This window comes from Globicephala melas, chromosome 1 (genome assembly GCF_963455315.2).
Source record: "Globicephala melas chromosome 1, mGloMel1.2, whole genome shotgun sequence".
NCBI classification, from domain to species: Eukaryota; Metazoa; Chordata; class Mammalia; order Artiodactyla; family Delphinidae; genus Globicephala; species Globicephala melas.
This window is the reverse complement of record NC_083314.1, coordinates 178,368,627-178,388,654: the sequence shown is the minus strand read 5'-3', so window position 1 is coordinate 178,388,654 and position 20,028 is coordinate 178,368,627. Positions and strand designations below refer to the sequence as shown.

The 20,028-nt window shown below is 39.3% G+C and overlaps 1 protein-coding gene across 1 annotated transcript in view; it reads left to right on the top strand.

The window, feature by feature from the left end:
• VPS13D (vacuolar protein sorting 13 homolog D) overlaps positions 1–20,028 on the top strand; it is a 244,666-nt gene that overhangs the window by 112,714 nt on the left and 111,924 nt on the right. Inside the window, exons 53-58 of the mRNA XM_030878044.2 lie at positions 3,767–3,890; positions 4,688–4,923; positions 8,742–8,850; positions 14,457–14,620; positions 16,522–16,630; positions 18,803–18,982. Of these exons, the coding sequence (XP_030733904.1) occupies positions 3,767–3,890; positions 4,688–4,923; positions 8,742–8,850; positions 14,457–14,620; positions 16,522–16,630; positions 18,803–18,982 (922 nt within the window). The remainder of the gene's footprint in view (positions 1–3,766; positions 3,891–4,687; positions 4,924–8,741; positions 8,851–14,456; positions 14,621–16,521; positions 16,631–18,802; positions 18,983–20,028) is intronic.

Below are 20,028 nucleotides of genomic sequence, written 5' to 3'. Positions count from 1 at the left end.
CTGGCAACCGCTGTTTTCCTTTTCATATGAATTTGACTACTCTAGGTATCTCAGATAAGTGAAATCATACAATATTTGTCTTTTTATGAGTGGCTTATTTCACTTAGCATAATGTTCTCAAGGTTCGTCCATGTTGAACTTCCTTTTTTTTTTTTGGTGATAGTTTATTACATTTTATTTCACTCTAGTGCAGTGAAATTATATATATTCAAGTATAGTTGATTTACAATGTTGTGTTAATTTCTGCTGTACAGCATGGTGATTCAGTTACACGTATATATACATTCTCTTTCATATTCTTTTCCATTATGGTTTATCACAGGATATTGAATATAGTTCCCTGTGCTATATAGTAGGACCATTTTTACATTCACCATTTACATTTCACCATTTTACATTCCTGCCAGTAGCACACAAGGGTTCCAATTTCTCCATATCCTCACCAACACTTGTTATTTTTTGCCCTTCTGATAGTAATGGGTGTGAGGTGGTATCTCATGGTTTTGATTCTCATTTCCCTAATGATTAGTGATGTTGAACTTCTTTTCATGTGCTCGTTGGACGTTTGTACATCTTTTTGGGAGACATGTCTATTCAACTCCTTTGTCCATTTTCGAATTATTTTTGTTGTTGTTGAGTTGTAGGAGTCCTTTATATATTCTGAATACTAACCCCTTATGAGATACATAATTTGCATATATTTTCTCCCGTTCCATACGTTGCCTTTTCACTCTGTTGATTGTGTTCTGTGATTTACAGTTTTTAATTTCGATGTAGTCCTACTTACCTATTTTAACTTTTGTTGCCTGTGCTTTTGGTGTCGTATCCAAGAAATCATTGCCAAATCCAGTGTTATGAAGCTTTCCCCGCTGTGTTTTCTTCTGAGAATTTTATAGTTTTAGCTCTTACATGTAGGTCTTTGATCCATTTTGAGTTAATGTTTCTATTTAGTGTAAGGTGAGGGTCCAACTTCATTCTTTTGTTTGTGGATATCCAGTTTTCCCAACACCATTTGTTGCAAAGACTTTCCTTTCCCCATGGTATGGTGTTGACACCCTTGTCAAAACTTGGTTGACCCTATATGTGAGGGTTTATTTCTGGGCTCTCTATTCTATTCATTCATATTCTATCTTTATGCCAATATCACACATTTTTTTAAATTACAGTAGTTTTGTAATAAGTTTTGAAGTTAGGAAGTGTGAGATTTCCATCTTTGTTCTTTTTCAAGACTATTTTAGCTATTTGGAGTCCCTTGAGATTCCATCTGAATTTTACTATTTCTGGGGGAAAAAAGAACACTTGGAATTTTGATGGGGGTTGTATTAGATCTGTAGATCCACTTTGGGTAGCATTGACATCTTGACAATACTAAGTCTTCTAATCCATGAACATGGGACGACTTTCTATTTATTTCTGTCCTCTTTAATTTTTTTCATCAAATGCTTTTTGAAGCTAAAGACACTGAAATCAGTGCTATTTCAACACATTTAGAAGCAATATTTAATCATTTATACCTTATGGTTAGTTCTTTATGGAGAACACTATTGCAAGGGAACAGAAAAATGGCTAATTTAATAATAGATGATCCAAAATAGTATTTATATTTGACTAAAAAAATGCATTATCTGAGGTTTTTCTTTGTTTCTGTTTTTGTTGATGATGTGCCTTTCTTAATTATCCTTTGCCCTGGCCCCCCCTTATTAGAGTTAATTGCTTCTGGCATAGTGGTTTTCCAGCTATGTTCCTAGGGGCCATTGGGGTCTAAGGAGGTGACTTTACAGGTCAAGGGAGCAAAGTGGGCAGGACTCCAATGCCCTCATCCCTACTTCAACCAGAACTCCTATCTGGTAGTATCATATGTTCCCCACAACAGCGGTCCCCAACCTTTTTGGCACCAGGGACCAGTTTCGTCAAAGACAGTTTTTCCACGGACGGTAGGGTGGGGGGATGGTTCAGGTGGTAATGCAAGTGATGGGGAGCGTCAGATGAAGCCTTGCTCGCTTGCCCACCGCTCACCTCCTGCCGTGTGGCCCCGTCCACCGAGGACCAGGGGTTGGGGACCCCTGTCCCACAAGATTTCGTGGTGGGGGCGGGCAGGGGAAGGTGAGGAATTCTGCAGCTGAAACCACCATTGGTTTATATACTGCCTTGGTGGAGGCAGCCCAGATCAGTTGTGTGGTGTGAAGCCAATTCAGAATTAAACAAAAAGTTACTCATCGTTACTTCAAACAAGAAGAAAAGGAAGTAAAAGGTGTGGAGGGTGGGCAGAAGGATGGCTTGTGTACCTTTGTTAATCCTTTTGGAATAGTTTCAGTGTGTGGCCCTAAACTACTGAGCAGGGACCTGAGCCAGCTGTTTCCTTCCTTTACTTTCCCCACATTTTCATTTTGAAACAGTTTAAACCCACAGAAAACTTACAAGAGTAGTAAGTACAAAGGCACCCCTCTTTTACCTAGATTTCCTACATTTCAACATTTGGTCTGTTCTTGTTCTCTCTCCACACTTGCACACATACATTTTTTTTTCCCAAACCATTTGAAAGTAATGTGAAGTCATCATGATACTTCATAAAAACTTTATTACCTATCATTACACACTGAAGAAATTTAATATTGATTATGTTTTTAAATAAATAGTTCTCTAAAATGTCCTTCATAGCAACCTTCCTCCCCAGATCTAGGACCCAGTGAAGGATCATGCATTTTATTTGGCTGGTATATCTCATCTCCTTTAATCTAGAATAGTCATAGTCTCACTTTTCCCTTTTTGTCTTTATTGACGTTGACATTTTTGGAGTCCAAGCCGGTGCCTGGTAGAATGTTTTATTTTCTGGATTTTTCTGATGGTTTTTTATATATAAATTTGGGCCAAAAAAGAAAAATTTGGGCCATCCATTTTTGGTAAGAATACTACTTCTGCGGTGGTACGTGTTTCCCACTGCATCACATCCGGAGGCCTGTGACGTCTGTTGGTCCTGTTATTAATGTTGCTAAATTCGATCATCATTTGGTTTAGCTGGTGTCCACCAGGTCTCTGTATTGTGAAGTTACCTTTTCTTCTTTGTAAACAGGACTAGTCCATTGGGGGGATAATTTGAGACTGTGTGTCTGTTCTGTTTCCCCAAAACCTTTCACTCAATGGCTTGATGGTTCTTACCTGAATCAGTTATTACATTGGTGGTTGCAAAATGGTGATTTTCTGGTTCTCTCATTTCTTCTACATTTATTAACTGATATTCTTCCCTAAGGAAGAGCTTTCTTTCCATTCTCTCCAGTGGTTTATCTGTTTTTAAGTACACACACACACACACACACACACACAAAACACCCACGTAAATTATGATCACATACTGGTACCTCCATTCCACAGGATTCTTCCTCACCTTCCCTCATCCTACAGTGCAAACCCTGTTTATCAATAACATCAATATATTAGTTTGAACCATGTGAAATTCCTCTTTTCTAGGTCAAAAGTAGTCTAATATTAACAATTTTATGTAGTTCAACCAATATTTACTCATTTGCTGCACTGATGCTAGACCCAAAACAAACCCTAAGTAAAATTTGTAGATCTCATACAGTTACGGCGTGCTGTTCAAAGTTGCTTGAATGAATTCTTTTTTACTGTGTGATTATACTGTCAATTTCTACTTTTTTTAATGTGATCAGAGAGCGCACAGTGGTGATCATGAGAAGTATGAGGAGAATGTGAACTGGAGCTTGTTCCCTCCATTTTATGCAGCCTCTTTTGTTTCCTTTTGCTGCAGAGACACTCTGGGAAAATGCTTCTTCCTGCGTGTGGAAATTACTCTTCGAGGAGCTACCTATAGGATCTCCTTTAGTGATACAGATCAGTTACCCCCTCCTTTCCGAATTGACAACTTTTCTAAGGTACCAAGGGGAGTTGAGAGCCAGTTTGGCTGTTTCATATGCGGGAAAGTGGAATATATACTGCCCTTAAGATAATGATGAATGAAGTACATTTTAAACTTGGGTTCAAAAGAAGCCATACAGGATCTTAGAAATCTTACCATTGGGAGGTGGTTTCTGCTGGTTATTTTGATTGCTGGGCAGCCTTGTCCAGAAGGGACTTCTCAGTACCCAGAACTTATTTTGACTAGATCGTTTGGTTGGCATGGTGCCCTCTGTAGACATTTCCATATAAACAGAGAGAGAGGAATCAGAATCAGATTGACAAACGCCCGGTAGAATGGGCGGGCATTCTTCCTGTTGCTTAGTTACAGTGAGCTCCTTTATGAATCTTCCAAGTAAAGCCAAGATGGAAATCATTAGATTCTATTTTAAATTATGCCTTACATCTTAAAATATGTGACTTTCCATAGCTGAATTCCAAAATTTTTGTTCAAAGTGTATCCCAGGGGGTTGAGGGTAGACTAGATGCCATTGAAAGGACAGAGAAGCTTCCTCTAGGTATCTGGCGTGGCAGAGCTTCTCAAAACCCTTTACCCAACAGGCTGTGGCCCATGTCTAATTGGTGGGCTTTTTGCAATTTTGAAGATGATTAGAGAGGCATTTGAAGAGGCCACATGATGAGCCTCACTTGTGGTTATATGCTGCGTAGGTTCATTTGGGAAGGATCTGGGACTTAAACCTAGGAGGCACTGATAACTTTCCAATACCACCGCTCTGACTGAAAGTCCTCTTTATCCTCTCCGCCCTTACTGTAGGTCCCGGTTGTCTTCACTCAGCATGGCGTTGCTGAACCCAGGCTCCGAACTGAAGTGAAGCCCATGACTTCCTTGGATTATGCCTGGGACGAACCCACCCTGCCACCTTTTATCACTCTGACTGTTAAAGGGGCAGGTTCCTCTGAGATCAACTGCAACATGAATGATTTCCAGGATAACCGACAGCTTTATTATGAAAATTTCATTTACATTGCTGCTACATATACGTTCTCTGGGTAATTCTGAGTTAAATTACTGTTCGTAAAGCAGAAAACTCTAATTATTAACCCGTTTTAAATTTTAAGCAGTTCTCAGGAGGCTAAGGGATGAACGAAGATTCCTTCCATTCTTTACCAAATCCTAGGCTCAGGCTCTATCTTGAGAGGTCTTTAGTCTAAACCCTTGTCTTCTGGCTAGAGTAAAATTTATCCAAAAAGGCAAGACTCTTCTCTTTTTAATAATCTATCCCCAATAATCCATTCTAGTATCTAACAACTCCCCTAAGGCATTGTTATTATAATGTCTTAAATTTCTCTTGCTTTAAACTTTTGTTTTACCTCTTTCCTCTTTCCTTTACCTCTTTCCATTTTTTGTTTTACCTCTTTCCTCATTTGAAACTGACTAATCTTCATCCGTAATTATTCAAGTCACCATTCTGACTCTCCTCTTCCATTGAGAATTCTGATTAAGCAGACACTTAAAGGTCTTTTTAATAGTCACCTAAAGGCAAGCAGAGGAGTTTAACTTGACAGTAATTCCAGTTGCCTTACAATTATGATCTTCACTGTTGTCTGACTAGTTAGTTGTATTTGGAAAGAAAAGACAGGTGAGGAATAGTGAGCTTATTCTCATTCTGTTAGATTGGTACAGAGGTAGGTAGGTAGAGATTCAAAACGTTGGGCTTTCAAAAGTAGTCATTCCACCAACACATAAATATAGTTTGTTTCTGTGCTGGTCACAGGGCCAATTTTAAAGTTGAAGAAACTGGGAAGATAGCCTAATCTTCAGCATTCCAAATATAAGTCACCTGGTGAACGGGGCATTTAAAGTCATATTTCTTTGCAAAATGTTCTGAATAATTTTGCTCATGAAATATTTTTGTATGTGCCTGAGGCCCACAAAATCATCTCTGAGTCTGTGCAGTGTCTCTCTCAGCTACCTAGACTCCAGATTTCACTAATAATGAATTGAATAGGCATCTTTGCTTAGAATAGCCCTTCTTTTCCTTGTTTATTACAGTTCTCTTTTGATAATGATGGTGCTGAGATGCTTATCTTGTTTTAATTAAGTCAATCATGTGTGTTTCTTTCTTTTTAAAGATTATGGCACTCAGTAGTATGACATGCTTAAGGTTTTAGTGCCTGAAAAGCCAGTCCTTAATCTGGTTGCTATTCATGTTTTTCTCTTTACTTTCTTATGTTAAATTCCAGTAGTTACTAAGCTGTTTAACTGAAGAATCCTAATGGAGAATTACGAGTTTAATGGGTTGAACAGATATGGATAGAGAAAAAGAGAAGTTCCTGGGAATCTTAGTGTGCTAAGGGGTTGACCCCTATAAGTGCAGTAGATCCTATTTCTTCGCATTTTTGGTGAGAACTGACGATGAGGAAGGAGACTAGTTTTGTTTTGTTTTATTTTGTTTGAAATTGAGGTGAAGTTCATATACCATAAAATTAACCATTTTAAAGTGATCAGTTCAATGGCATTTAGTGTATTCGTGATATTGTACAGCCACCACCTCTGTCTAGTTCCAAAATGTTTTCATCACCCCAAACCCATTAAGTAGTGACTCCCCCATTAAACCTCTTCTCTCAGCCCCTGGAAACCACCAATCTGCTTTCTGTCTCTCAGGATTTACCTATTTCAGATATTTCACATAAATTATCATAAAACATGTGACCTTTTGTGTCTGGCTTCTTTCACTTAGCATAATGTTTTCAAGGTTCATCCACACTGTAGCATGTATCACTGTTTCATTCCTGTTATGGCTGAGTAATATTCCATTGTGTGTCTGTACCACATTTTGTCTGTTCTTCCTTTGGTGGACATTTGTGTTGTCTCTACCTTTTGGCTGTTGTGAACAGTGCTGTCAGCATGCCCATACATGTACTTGTTTAAGTACTTGTTTTTAATTCTTTTGCATATATACCTAGGAGTGGAATTGCTGGGTTCTACGGTAATTCTGTGTTTACCTTTTTTTTTTTTTTTTGCGGTACACGGGCCTCTCACTGTTGTGGCCTCTCCCGTTGCGGAGCACAGGCTCCGGACGCGCAGGCTCAGCGGCCATGGTTCATGGGCCCAGCCGCTCCTCGGCATATGGGATCTTCCCGGACTGGGGCACGAACCCGTGTCCGCTGCATCGGCAGGTGGACTCTCAACCACTGTGCCACCAGGGAAGCCCCTGTGTTTACCTTTTTGAGGAACTGCTATGCTATTTTCCACAGGAGCTGAATCATTTTATGTCCCACCAGTAATGTGTAAGGGTTCTGGTTTCTCTACATTCTCAGCAGTGCTTGTTGTTTTCCACTTAAAAACAAATTTTTTTTTAATGTTTTTTTAAAATTTATTTTTTTTATTTATTTTTGGCTGTGTTGGGTATTCGTTGCTATGCGCGGGCGTTCTCTAGTTGTGGTGAGCAGGGGCTACTCTTTGTTGCGGTGCTCGGGCTTCTCATTGCAGTGGCTTCTCTTGCTGCGGAGCACGGGCTCTAGACACACAGGCTTCAGTAGTTGTGGCACATGGACTCAGTACTTGTGGCTCACAGGTTTAGCAGTTGTGACGCACAGGCTCAGTTGCTCTGCGGCATGTGGGATCTTCCTGGACCAGGGCTCGAACCCGTGTCCCCTGCATTGGCAGGCGGGTTCTTAACCACTGCGCCACCAGGGAAGCCCTGTTTTCCACCTTTTTTTGATTGTAGTAATTCTACTGAATAGGTAATGTTACCTCATTGCGGTTTTGATTTGTATTTCCATAATAATTAATGATATTGAAGATCTTACCACGTGCTTATTCCCATTTGTGTATCTTTTTTGTTTGTTTGTTTTTTGACCATGTCGCACAGCTTGCGGGATCTTAGTTCCCCAACCAGGTATTGAACCCCGGGCCGCCCTGGCCACGGCGTTGAAAGCGGTGGCTCCTAACCACTGGACTGCCAAGGAATTCCCTATTTGTATATCTTTGGGGAAATGTCTATTCAAATCCTTGGCCCATTTTTAGATTAGATTTTTTTGCCTTTTTGAATTTTAAAGCTCCTTATATAATATGGATACAAATCCCATATCAGATATATGATTTGCAAATATCTTCTCCCATTCCGTGGATTGTCCTTTTACTTTCTTGGTAATGTCTTTCGGAAGGACAAAAGTTTTTTAATGTTGTTGAAGTCAGATTTTTTTTGGTCACTTGTGCTTTTGATATCATGAAAACTGGTTTTTAACTCGGAATTTTTCAGTCCATTTTTTGAAGATAGAGATTAGTGGAAACAGGAGGATGATCTAAATAAAATCTCATTGAAATACCCTAAAGTGTAGTTAGGCTGCAACATTCCATAAAGCTTAGTATTCTTAAGCCATAGAGAAACACAACGAGGTGCAATTGGAGGAAGGTGATTATGAACCCTTTGTTTTCTTTTCATCCTTAAGGGACTTCTGATTTCTTGCTAAGACATGGGGATGCAATAATTCTGATCATCTTCCTGGCAAACAGTAGAACTAATTCTTGGACCCTTGGAATGTCTGGATTAGTTTTTGTTTTTTGTCTCTAAAGATATATAGTCATCCTTTTATGTCTGAATTTTAAGCCACTGAAATTATCAGGAGAGGGGAAATGTCAGAGTATGTCTTCTGACAAATGAATCTTTGAACTGTGCAGGAAAACAGCACAGCCTTGATCTTTCTGCAGCTTGAGTCAGGCTTTTTCTTCTATGATTAAAGAAGAATTATCTTCTTTATGGTGGAGGTTTAGCCGTTTGCTTATGAGTACATGAATACGCATGTGAGTCCACGTGTATACGTGTGTGTGTGTATTATGATTGTTACTGTTTTTTCAATTCTAGTTTACAGGAGGGGACAGGACGGCCTGTGGCTTCCAACAGAGCCATTACCTGTGCAGAGCTCGTCTTGGATGTCTCACCGAAGACACAGAGAGTCATTTTAAAGAAGAAGGTAAGAGAGCTTAGAACTTGGAGTTTAGAAGAAAAGATTTTTAGCCCTGGAAGGGACAGGGGCCACCTGGTCCACCCCCTCGTTTTGCAGATGAGCAAGCAGAGACCTAGGCCCGTGCTCAGATGGAACTTGGGCGTCCTGACTGCTCCATTTGTTGTTCTCCCCACTGTCCCATGACGCCTGCTCTAGGAATTCCAAGCCCTTCTCATCTTTGATACCTTTTCGAAGAACTTAATTCTTGAATTTATTTTTTTTCACATTTGTGATTTGTCGTTTTCATTACTCTTTCTATTGTAACACTCCCCTAATCTACTTTTCCCTAAACTCAGTGGAAAAATTATCACACTGACAGTTTTTTCCCTTTTTATGCCAACATTCTTTTCAAGTTAGTTTATGAAATGATTATGCTAATAGACCTAGATATTGAGAGAAAGAGTAAAGTTTGACCAGAAGTATTGTGACTGACAGAAAGACTGGTAATAAATAGTTCAGACTTCAAAATGAATGTTGTTTGAGAACACAGAGGTGCAGAAATCACTCTAAGGGGAGGAAGATCAGCAGCTATCATTATTTGAAACCATTTACCTGAGGGGTGTGTTCTGGAAAATTTTGCATAATATAAATCATATAATCCAAAAACAACCCTGACAGAGGTTGTGTGTTTCCAACCTAAGTGGCCCTAATGCTGACAGAGGATGCCCTTTAATCATCTAAAGTGCTATCATGTGTGGCAGTAATGTAGGTGGTTTATGACTCATTTGGCTTTGAGGTTGTACAACTCTTACGGCATTTTTAATGGGGGATAGATTCAAATTATTTCAGATTTTGCACATCAAATGAAACTTTAATACATGTGTTTCTAATTCAGTTTTATATTTTTAACAGCTTTATTGAGATATAATTCATGTACCATACAAATCACCCATTTAAAATATACAATTCAGTGGGTTTTAATATATCCACAGTAGGTACTACTTTAACCACACTCAATTTTAGAACATTTTCATCACCTCAAGAAAGAACCCTGTATCCTTTAGCTATCACCCCCGCATTCTCCTTACTTCCCAGCCCTAAGCAGTCGTTAATCTACTCTCTGTCACTGTAGACGCCCCTGTTCTGGACTTCGGTCAATATATGAGTGGTCTTTAATGAAGGGCTTCTTTCAGTTATCCTAATATTTTCAGGGTTCTTCATCCATCTATCAATCAACCAGTACTTCTACATGTGTTTTTATATCATACCAGTTGAAAGTCACATAATTCAAATTTGCTTAAAATGTTATCACATTCTTTTATATAAGACTGTGTTTATGTGTTAGATACATTTTAGAAATAAGATTTGGGAATGGTGATGAGTAAAGAGACCGTGAGATGTAGTAATTGAAAGTAGACAATTTTCTAGACTTTATTGAACATTTTGAAAAAGGAAATTTTAAAAGACAATAATCTAAAAATAAAAGAGTCTAACAGAAATCAAGGAATTGGGAAAAAAATAGAAGAGCCCTTGGAAATGATGTAGATGACCTTCAAAGAAATGTTCAAGTTAATGAGGATGTTAGAGTGAATGGAAACCAACTCAAGAGAAAGATGATTTATCAGTGGAGTATGATCACCAGGTGTGATCAGCAAAACACTAATAATAAATATACATACATGGGATTTCCAAGGGCTGGTGTCTGCTAAGTGGACAGAAACAGACTTTTTTAAATTAAGTAGCAAAAAATACTTTACATAAAATTTTATAATTTACACATTTTCACAGTTGTCATTTCACTTGATGAGGATGAAAACCGGTAAATGGGAGGGAAGGTGATGAGTGAGTTACGTTGACATCTAAAACTGGGCAATGTTCTTTGAATTGGCACTAGGAAATGGACCTATGTGCTTGAATTAGAAACCAAGAGTAGAAGGTTGACCTCTTAGGTTTTTGTTTGTTTGTTTTTTGGGATTTTTTTTTTTTTACTCTCTGTTTTGAAAGAATCTCAAATTTACAGAAAAGTTGGTAGAAATTCTATAAAGTGGATTTGTCCTGTTGCTGGTGACGTTAACGTTAGCACTTGCTTAAGGTGGTGTCTGCCAGCCTTCTCCACTGTGAAGGAAGTTTTTCTTTTCCTTTGTATTTAGTAAATATTTTGTGGAGAGGTGCTTTGAGACTCTGTAAATATCCTGTTCCTCATCAAGTTTTCTATGTATGTATGTATGCATGCATGCATGTGTATTAGCTTGGACTTCCAGAACAAAATAATATAGACTAAACAATGAGAATTTATTTCTCGCAGTTCTGGAAGCTAGGAGGTCCAAGATCAGGGTGCCGGGCAAGTCGGTTCCCGGAGGGGGCCCTTCTTCTAGTTTGTGGACTGCAGCCTTCTTACCATGTCCTCAGATGGCAGAGGAAGAGTGGGGTCAGGGGTGAGGGGAGAGGAGAAAGCAAGCCCTTTGGTATCTTAAGGACACTGATCCCATCAGGAGACCCCCACCCTCATGACCTCATCTAAGCCTAATTATTACCCAAAGGCCCCATTTTCATCCCAACTGCGGGTTAGTTCTCCAGCACAAGGATTTTGCAGGAGCACAGTTCAGTCTGTAGCTTTATGTATGTCCCCATGGCTCCCTGTTTTATTCAGTGTGTTATCTGTTACTGTCAGGGTTTATTTTTATCCTCAGTTCTCATGCTTGGCCGGTAGGAGTGCCTTTAACCTCCTGTGTCCTTTTGACATATGCCCCTCATGCCTTGAGCACTTCCATACTTTCTGACACAGCAAGTTATTTTGGGCTCGTTTTGTACTTTCCCTGCAGCATTCCCGGAATTTGCCACTTCTTTGAGGAGCCCTGATTCCTTTTATCAGAGAATGGAATTTAGAAACTTAAGATATGTACACTAGGTACCCTTGTTGCTGTTGTGGTGTCGCTGTTCCCAGACTCTCTCAAGGGACAGACCTAGCGATTTTATGTATACATGACGTATATATGCACACACATGGCACATATTGTATCTGTGTATATGCATATGTGCATATGCATACATATATCTTATATGTGTATTTATATATTCAACGGATTTCTCTATCTCTGTGTATTAAGAACCAGCAGTTCACACTAATAGTTCTAATTCCAATCCAACATCACAAAGCTCATTGTAATTTTTTCCCTTTTCATATTTGTAACTCCTTTGTCCAGCACTAAGAATGTATTTATTAATTTGATCAGTTCCCGTGAATGTAACCCATGTTTTCTCATCACAGTTGTGCCCCCCGCCCCGAGTGTGGACACACCGTGTTACCTGGCGTGGGCCCTGATCTCCACATGCTGGGCAGCTCCCCGTCCAACCCCACCCCCTGCAGGAATTCCCTCCTCACCTGTCTCTGTCTCTGACAACCCACACTAGGCTCGCCTCCCCAGCCCCTCGATATGGGTCAGCACCCACCTTGGGTTTCAACATCCCACTCTGGGCCGGGCCACCACAATATACCCACCTACCCTCACACAGCCCCCATGGCCTTCTCCCTCCCTCAGTGTCACCTCAAGGTTTTAGGACTAAATTGTGAGGAAAGGGGGCAGGGGAAGGGAACCGGAAGGAGAATGGTAGATCTTGGGTTTTTAAATGGAGGTTTGGGTAGTGAGCCTGCACATACGGGCAGGCAATAGAGGAATCCATGTATGAAAACTTGATTTCACCTGGGCATCTGTGCTCTGATTCCCGATCTGGAACACCTCCAGGAAAATTGAGGTGCTTTTCTGTGTGGTTTTGGTGCTAGGGATAGATGTATTCTCTTACTGTGAACAGAGAAGTAAGCATGTGGGGATTGCGGGTGGAGAAGTGCAGCTCAGTTTCATCTCTTTTCACAGGTACGAGAGGCATTAGCACACAGTAGAAAGAGCATCATCACACTGCTATATTTAAAATAGATAATAAATAAATAAATAAAATAGATAACCAACAAGGACCTGCTGTATAGCACAGGGAAGTCTGCCCAATTCTCTGTACACCTGAAACTAATACAACATTGTTAATCAGCTATACTCCAACATAAAATAAAAATTAAAAAAAAAAAAAAGAAAGAGCATCATATCTTCTAGATTTGAGTTCTGGCTTTGCCACTTAAAGATGATGATATCTGGTGTTTCACATTCCTACCGGAGCCTCATTTTCCCATTGATCTCCCAGGTTAGTGAGAGGGATCAACTAGGATGCTGTACATAATGTGCTGTGTAAAGGGATGTGATCATGATAACATAGCAACCATTTATCGAGGCATTAACCCTGTGCCAAGTATGTGCTGAAAGTGCCTTGTATTTATGACACTTATCACAAGAACCCTCAGAGGTAGCTTAATTTCCCCCTTTGACAGGATCAGGAAACAGGAGCTCTGAGAAATTTAGTAGCTTATCCAAGGTCACTTAGCTAGTAAATGAGGCAGCTGGATTTCAGATCCTGGCATTCGACTCCAGCATTCGTATTACTTTGTTAGCTTTTAATGCAGCTTTGACAGCTTTGTTGCAAAAGCTGTCTTTCCAACGCGGGGCAGCATGTGGATGCGTTTGTGGTACCTAGAATGTGATCCTGACGGGTCTAGTTGGAGTATACGTTCCCATAGAAAGAGTATTCTCAATGGTTAGGTGTTCCTGAAATGGAATTATAGGGATTGTGTTAGAAAGGTAGTATGGCAAAGTGGATAAGCACGTCGTCCCTGGACTCACACTTTGGGGATTCAGACCTTCACTCTACCACCTACTAGTTAATGTGACCGTGGTGAAGTTTCTTTATCTCACTGGGACTTAACTTCTTCATTTGTAAGTAAGAACAGTAATAGTATATACCTCATTGGTTTGTTTTGAGGATTAAATGAATTACTATGTGTAACTCACACTGATCAGTGGCTGACACATAGTAAATATTCAGGAGGTGTTATTACTACTATTATTATTACTTCTTACATATAATGGATTATACAGACTTTCATGGATAGACCTGGAAGTTCAAGTACTGCTTATAAAATACTCCTAAGAGAAAATATATTTAGAATTAATAGCAATAAATCTAGTATAACTTTTGAATACAATCCACTTAATAGTAAACCCAGTAAATTGGAAATTGGAAACCATCAATATAGTATGCTTAGCTTATGAACGTGGGATGGGGGAGAGCTCTGGTAAATTCTGGTTGTCTGCCAGTTATGAGGATAACCAAAGACCAAATACTGAGAATATCATATATACTTTATATAATTGGATCACTCTTTTAGGTAAGGGCACTGGAGGGCTGCCATCTGGAATAGCAGTTAACACAGCAGTGTAGCTAGTGGAGGAGATTAGATTGAACCTCGACTAACTGGTTTGCTCAGAAAGTATTAAGTGTATGAAAAAAATAAATTCAAAAAATTTATATTGTCATTTTTGGTTGTTTGGTTCAAGAGTTTAGCATATTTTATCCGAAGTGCAGCTAGAGATTGACAGCAGTGCAAGTTTAAATTAAGCACTGACATAATCGGAAAGTGTCTTTTAGTACAGTCCCTACTTGAGAACTCGTTCAGCCCCGTGTGAAGCTCTTGAAGCCCTTGTATGAAGCCGTGGCTGCGCATGATGGCTCTTGCTGTCTCTGCCCAACAGGAACCAGGGAAGCGTTCTCAGCTGTGGAGGATGACTGGCACAGGCATGCTGGCCCACGAGGGCTCTTCCGTGCCTCACAACCCCAGCAAGCCCTTGGCCGCCCGCTCCACCGAGGGCTCTGCCATCTTAGATATTGCTGGTCTTGCTGCAGTCACTGACAACAGGTAACTTTCATGGCAACTTTTGATTCAAGTTCACTGCTTTCAAATTCAGACTCAGAAGACATCTACACCAAAAAGCAGAGAGTCTATAAATGAAGTAAGAATTTGTATTTTTCTTCAATGACAGAAACCTGTTGTATTTCCAAACATGAGTATTGGGTTTCTGTTTTATGTTTTAAAGTCATTATGGAAATACCCATGGAGATGTTAAAAAAAAAAAAAAATCAAACTATAAGGATATGTTATGAAACATGAATGTCTTTTCATCCAAACGTCTACCTACCCCTGCTCCCGAGAAGTGAACAGTTTGTTTTTTTAAATCTAAGAATTTTGTTAAATCCCTTGAAAGCAGAAACAAATTATTAAGAGAATAATCAAATTGTTTTTATGACAAAGCGAGAGAGAGGCATGGACATATATACACTACCAAACGTAAGGTAGATAGCTAGTGGGAAGCAGCCGCATAGCACAGGGAGATCAGCTCGGTGCTTTGTGACCACCTAGAGGGGTGGGATAGGGAGGGTGGGAGGGAGGGAGACGCAAGAGGGAAGAGATATGGGAACGTATGTATATGTATAACTGATTCACTTTGTTATAAAGCAGAAACTAACACACCATTGTAAAGAAATTATACTCCAGTAAAGATGTAAAAAAAAAAAATGTTAATTTTCTTTATGAGCAAAGGACTAAAATCAACAGCAAGAAATTATTGGATCACTGCCTAGCTCATTTTCTATTGCTATTTGTCTGCTGCCTCTACTATCTTACTTACTTTTATTTGGTGCTTGTCAGAACCATCACTGTGAGAATTCATTTGGGACCTTAACTTTTAGATCACTGTGGGCAAGTTTCATCTCTTTTTAAAGACTGTGCATAAGGAGATGGCATGGAGGAGTGAGTGGATACACAAGGCTCTTCACAAACATGAGAACCTGCAGAAACCATTTATGACTATCAACCCTTGTTCATCTAAGAAAATAGACTTTCTTTTATCCTCTAATCTTCCAAATGTGAATTACCCCTCTTTCCCTAAACTTTCTTTCTTTGGAGCTACAAAATAGAAAGAGTTGAAGCTCCCATCTCTTCTCCCTGCCAGTATTTCATCAGTGCTGATAAAGCTGTAGAGAAAAAACCTCCTTGAGTCTTCCACCATCTACAGACTTAGAAAACTGCTTGTGTAGCAGTGGAACATAACCCACAGCTGGGAAAGAGCAGGACCTAGACACCAGGATCTGGAGTGGAAGACAAAAGACCAGGGCTATTATTGTACTGGGGGCTGGGGATGGAGAGTCGGATTTATAAGTGATTTTTTTTTTTAGTCTGTTTAAAAAAATGTTCCATTATCTTTACAACAAGAATACATGTTTTTAAAGCCAGAAAAAAAAATGTGTTTTTATGACTGACTGCTTGGATTCAAATCAGCTCTTTAACTTTGAATAAGTTATTTTATTAGCCTTGCCTCAATTTCTCCATGAAATCAGTGTGTTTTCAGTTAATAACTTGTTTACTTCCAAAATGACTTTAGATGACTTACAAGTTAAAACCCATTACAAAATAAAAGTATTTGGAAATAAAACAGAAAAGGATTTTTGAAAATATTTTAAAAAACCTTTCTTGTACTACATGACAGCTTGTCATTGTGAGAAAGCAAGAACCCCTGTTATATGTATTAAATTGTGAATCCTTAAAGTATTCATATTTGTGTCCTCATTGCTTTCCATTTTGTTTTATTCCTCCTTCCTCATTGAGAGATACCTAGCTGCCATAGGATTCAAGCTAACTGCCTGTTAGATTTTAAGGGCAGAGGATATTGGAAGGAAGAAGAGTAAAACCTCGATCCTGATACTCTCTACAGGCCTGAAATATTTGACTCACAGGACTTGTTGCATTTTCCTTTCTTCTAGATACGAGCCGCTGATGCTAAGAAAGCCTGATCGTAGGCGAAGCACAACCCAGACGTGGAGTTTCCGAGAAGGGAAACTGACCTGTGGGTTACATGGGTTGGTTGTCCAGGTTAGTAGTTTTTGACATCCCCGGTTGCAGCAAGCAATGGTTGAGCCTTTTTTTTTTTTGAAACAAAGTCTTAATTAGGATATACATGAGATGTTGTTGAATGGGAAAAAAATAATGCAATGCAAATATGTATTATTTCATTTTAGTCAGGAAAACCATGAAACCTTGTGCATCTCTGCATATTTACATGGGAAATGTTATTGAAGGTGATATGTAAGAAATGTGTTAGGAATGGTTGCTTCTGAGTGATGGTTCTTATTTTTTTCCCTTGGCTTATCTGGATTTTTTTTCTTTGATGAGATAAATTACCTATGCAATTTTAAAAAGGAAGAAAGAAAGAAAAATGTCAGCTAAAAGCCCACCACTAAGTTAGATGGATTAGTTTTAGACCTGTGAGGTTAAAACCATCTTTTATAAAGTGTTCTATGAGATGGTGAGTAATCTTCATGGGCTCTGCATGCCCCAGATTCTGTTTACTTCTGCATTCTCAGTGGTCCCCAAATAGACCTTTCATTGTTGTAGCAAATGTCGAAATGAAGGTTGCTGTTCAGTTTCCCCTGCCTTCAAGTCAGCCAGTCCACCCCATGAAAAACTCCCAGGTACTTTATAAGCAAATGTGTGTTTGGAAAGTTACCAGGAATTTGGATTTTCTCTCCTTCTGGCTTCAGGCCAGGAATGAGACCATGGATCTGAGATGAGTGAGTAGGAAGGTGTCTCAGAGGTTTGGGCATAGAGCAGAACAGCACGTGTGACTGCGTGTGCAGTTCTGCCTCAGCCTGGGACTTTACCCAAAAGGTAAACACTAGAACATCAGGCCCAGAATCTAGAGAGCTCTTAGTGTGTTTGACCCTGGTGGAAACCAGGCTGTCCTTCCATAATGGGAGCTTGTTCTCCGGGGGAGCGAGCAGAACTGCAAGGAGCCTCTGACTGCTGTTTGGTGAGATTTATTTTCTTTATCTCTAGTGCCCTGAGCTTTTTTCATCAAAGACAAGCTGCTTACTTATATGAAGCACACATCTGGAATGGATTTGTGATTTTCAATTAGCAATGCAATTCAGACTTCTAGAGGCAAAAGAGGGCTTGTTATAATTGTTGGGTTCCGTGTCTGACCCTGACTTCTGGTTTGTTTCTAAAGCCCATGTAATTCCAATTCTCTTAGAGCATCCTGCCCAACCCACTGCCCCCCCCCCCCACCCAACCAAAAAAAAAATCCCTTTCTGGTGTTTGTTGTTTCTTGAATCTATTTCATCATTTCTCTGAGTGACCCTGTAATAGCAGTATTCAGCAGACCAGAATGTGTTTTGGTTAGGGAAATAAACTTGTTACAATCTTATCATTCTGAATAAAATAATTGAAGGCATTAAAACATTTTCTGACACTACCCTTATAAGGTTGTGTATGCACTTTCTTTCTAAACTTAAAATAGTTATAAAAGCTTTCTCTATGTTAAAGTCTGTCCTATAAACCCAGCTCAAAATTTCCTTTTCATTACTCACTATTTAAAAACTAACAGAGGGGGATCTAGACACTTTAGCTATTATCTTCTCTAGCCCTGTATTCACTCTCCCAAAGGCATCATCCTGCAGACGTCCGTTTTACTTGGGGCATATAGCAAGAAGGTACTTTTCTCCAAAGGCCTGAATAACTGGCTATCAGATGACATTCACATTTCCCTGTTTCATTTTAGAAGAGGCACCATATTTTGAATATTTGATTGTCCAGCCATATGCCTGTTTGGGGAGATTTTCAACTCCAGAATTTGCTTTTTATTGGAAAGCTCAGTGATAGTGATACTTTTTAAATTTTCAGAATGTTTCAGCTTGTGAAGCAAACCCTAGTGAGAATGCTCAGAGAAATAGGGTTTTTGGTACTTTTTTTTTTTTTAAGCTTATCTTAATGACTAGAAGTTACTACTAAACTAATATACTGTATTCATGGAATTATCTTACCTTGAATTCCCTAAATTCATGTAGCATAACTTTCCATCTTGCCCAAGTAATCCTCCTGTTCTTTATCATCTGTAAAGCTGAAAAAACAGTAAATGCTTTGCTATATGTTGACCATGACCCTTCAAAAGAGAGTTTAAATCTGGTAACTTGTTTGAAATGACATATTAAATTGTCAAAGTCAGTGCCTTTGCCTTTTCTTACACATCTTTACTCTGTCCTGTAGGCCAAAGGAGGGCTTTCTGGTTTGTTTGACGGAGCTGAAGTTGTTCTTGGTCCGGACACATCCATGGAGCTTTTGGGGCCAGTTCCACCTGAACAACAATTTATTAACCAAAAAATGAGGCCTGGTTCTGGAATGTTGTCCATCAGGGTCATCCCAGATGGACCAACTAGAGCGCTCCAGGTGATGATTTATCGTAAGAACTGACCTGAGTCTCATTGTGCTCCCCCCGCCCCCACATGGTCAGTCATTCAGCAGATGTTTATTGAAGTATCTGTGCTGGGTGTGAGGATGGTGTGTCCTTATAAAGTGGGGATAAGACCTGCCTCACAAAGTTGTTATAAGAATCAGAGTATAAGTAAAATACAAGATGATTTTTAAAAAGTGTAAGAATTATTTCATAATAACTTATAAGGGAAAAGAATCTGAAAAAAAAGATAAATATGTATATATCACTGGATCACTTTGCTGCACACTTGAAACAGAACATTGTAAATCAACTATACTTCAATAATAATAAAAAAGAATGAGTAAAAAAAAAAGTGTAAGAATTAAAAGAAGATAATGCCAAGAACAGTACATATTATTATCAGTCGTTATATATGTTTATTATATATTTAAATAATTGATATATTAATAACATTGACAACAGGGAGCTATATGAGGTCTCTAATCAGATAATTAACATGTTGTGTTATGAAAGTAGGAGTGGAGGGTGCTATGGGGAGTATCTAGAAAGGATTTGTATGCCCAGATTTGGAGACTGGCAGGGACTTTCTAAGAGAAGTAGCACTTAAGCTGAGATCTAAATGTTAACTGAAGGAAGTTAGCCAGATCAAGAAGGAAAGGTGGAGGGGCTGTGCCTTAAGAATGAGAGTATTCGTTCATGAGTTATTTACTGAGCCCTGTTAGAGCCAGGCACAGTTCTAGGTACTGAACCTAGACTAGTGAACAAACAAAGTTCCCTGCCATCTTGGAGCTTACATTCTAGTGGGGTAGATAAACCATGAGCAATAAACAAAATAAGTAAATTATATGTATATGGGAAGTTATGTATCTCCATTGAAGGCCTGGGGGGAGATAAAGGAGAGTGATCCAAGTGGCACATAGAATATGCTAAGAAATAGGCAGGAGACCGAAGCAGGGGCCAGAACATGAAAAGCCTGATACATGCTAAGGATTTTGTGTTTTTTCTATGGCACCAAAGAGTCAGGGAGTGACACGATCAG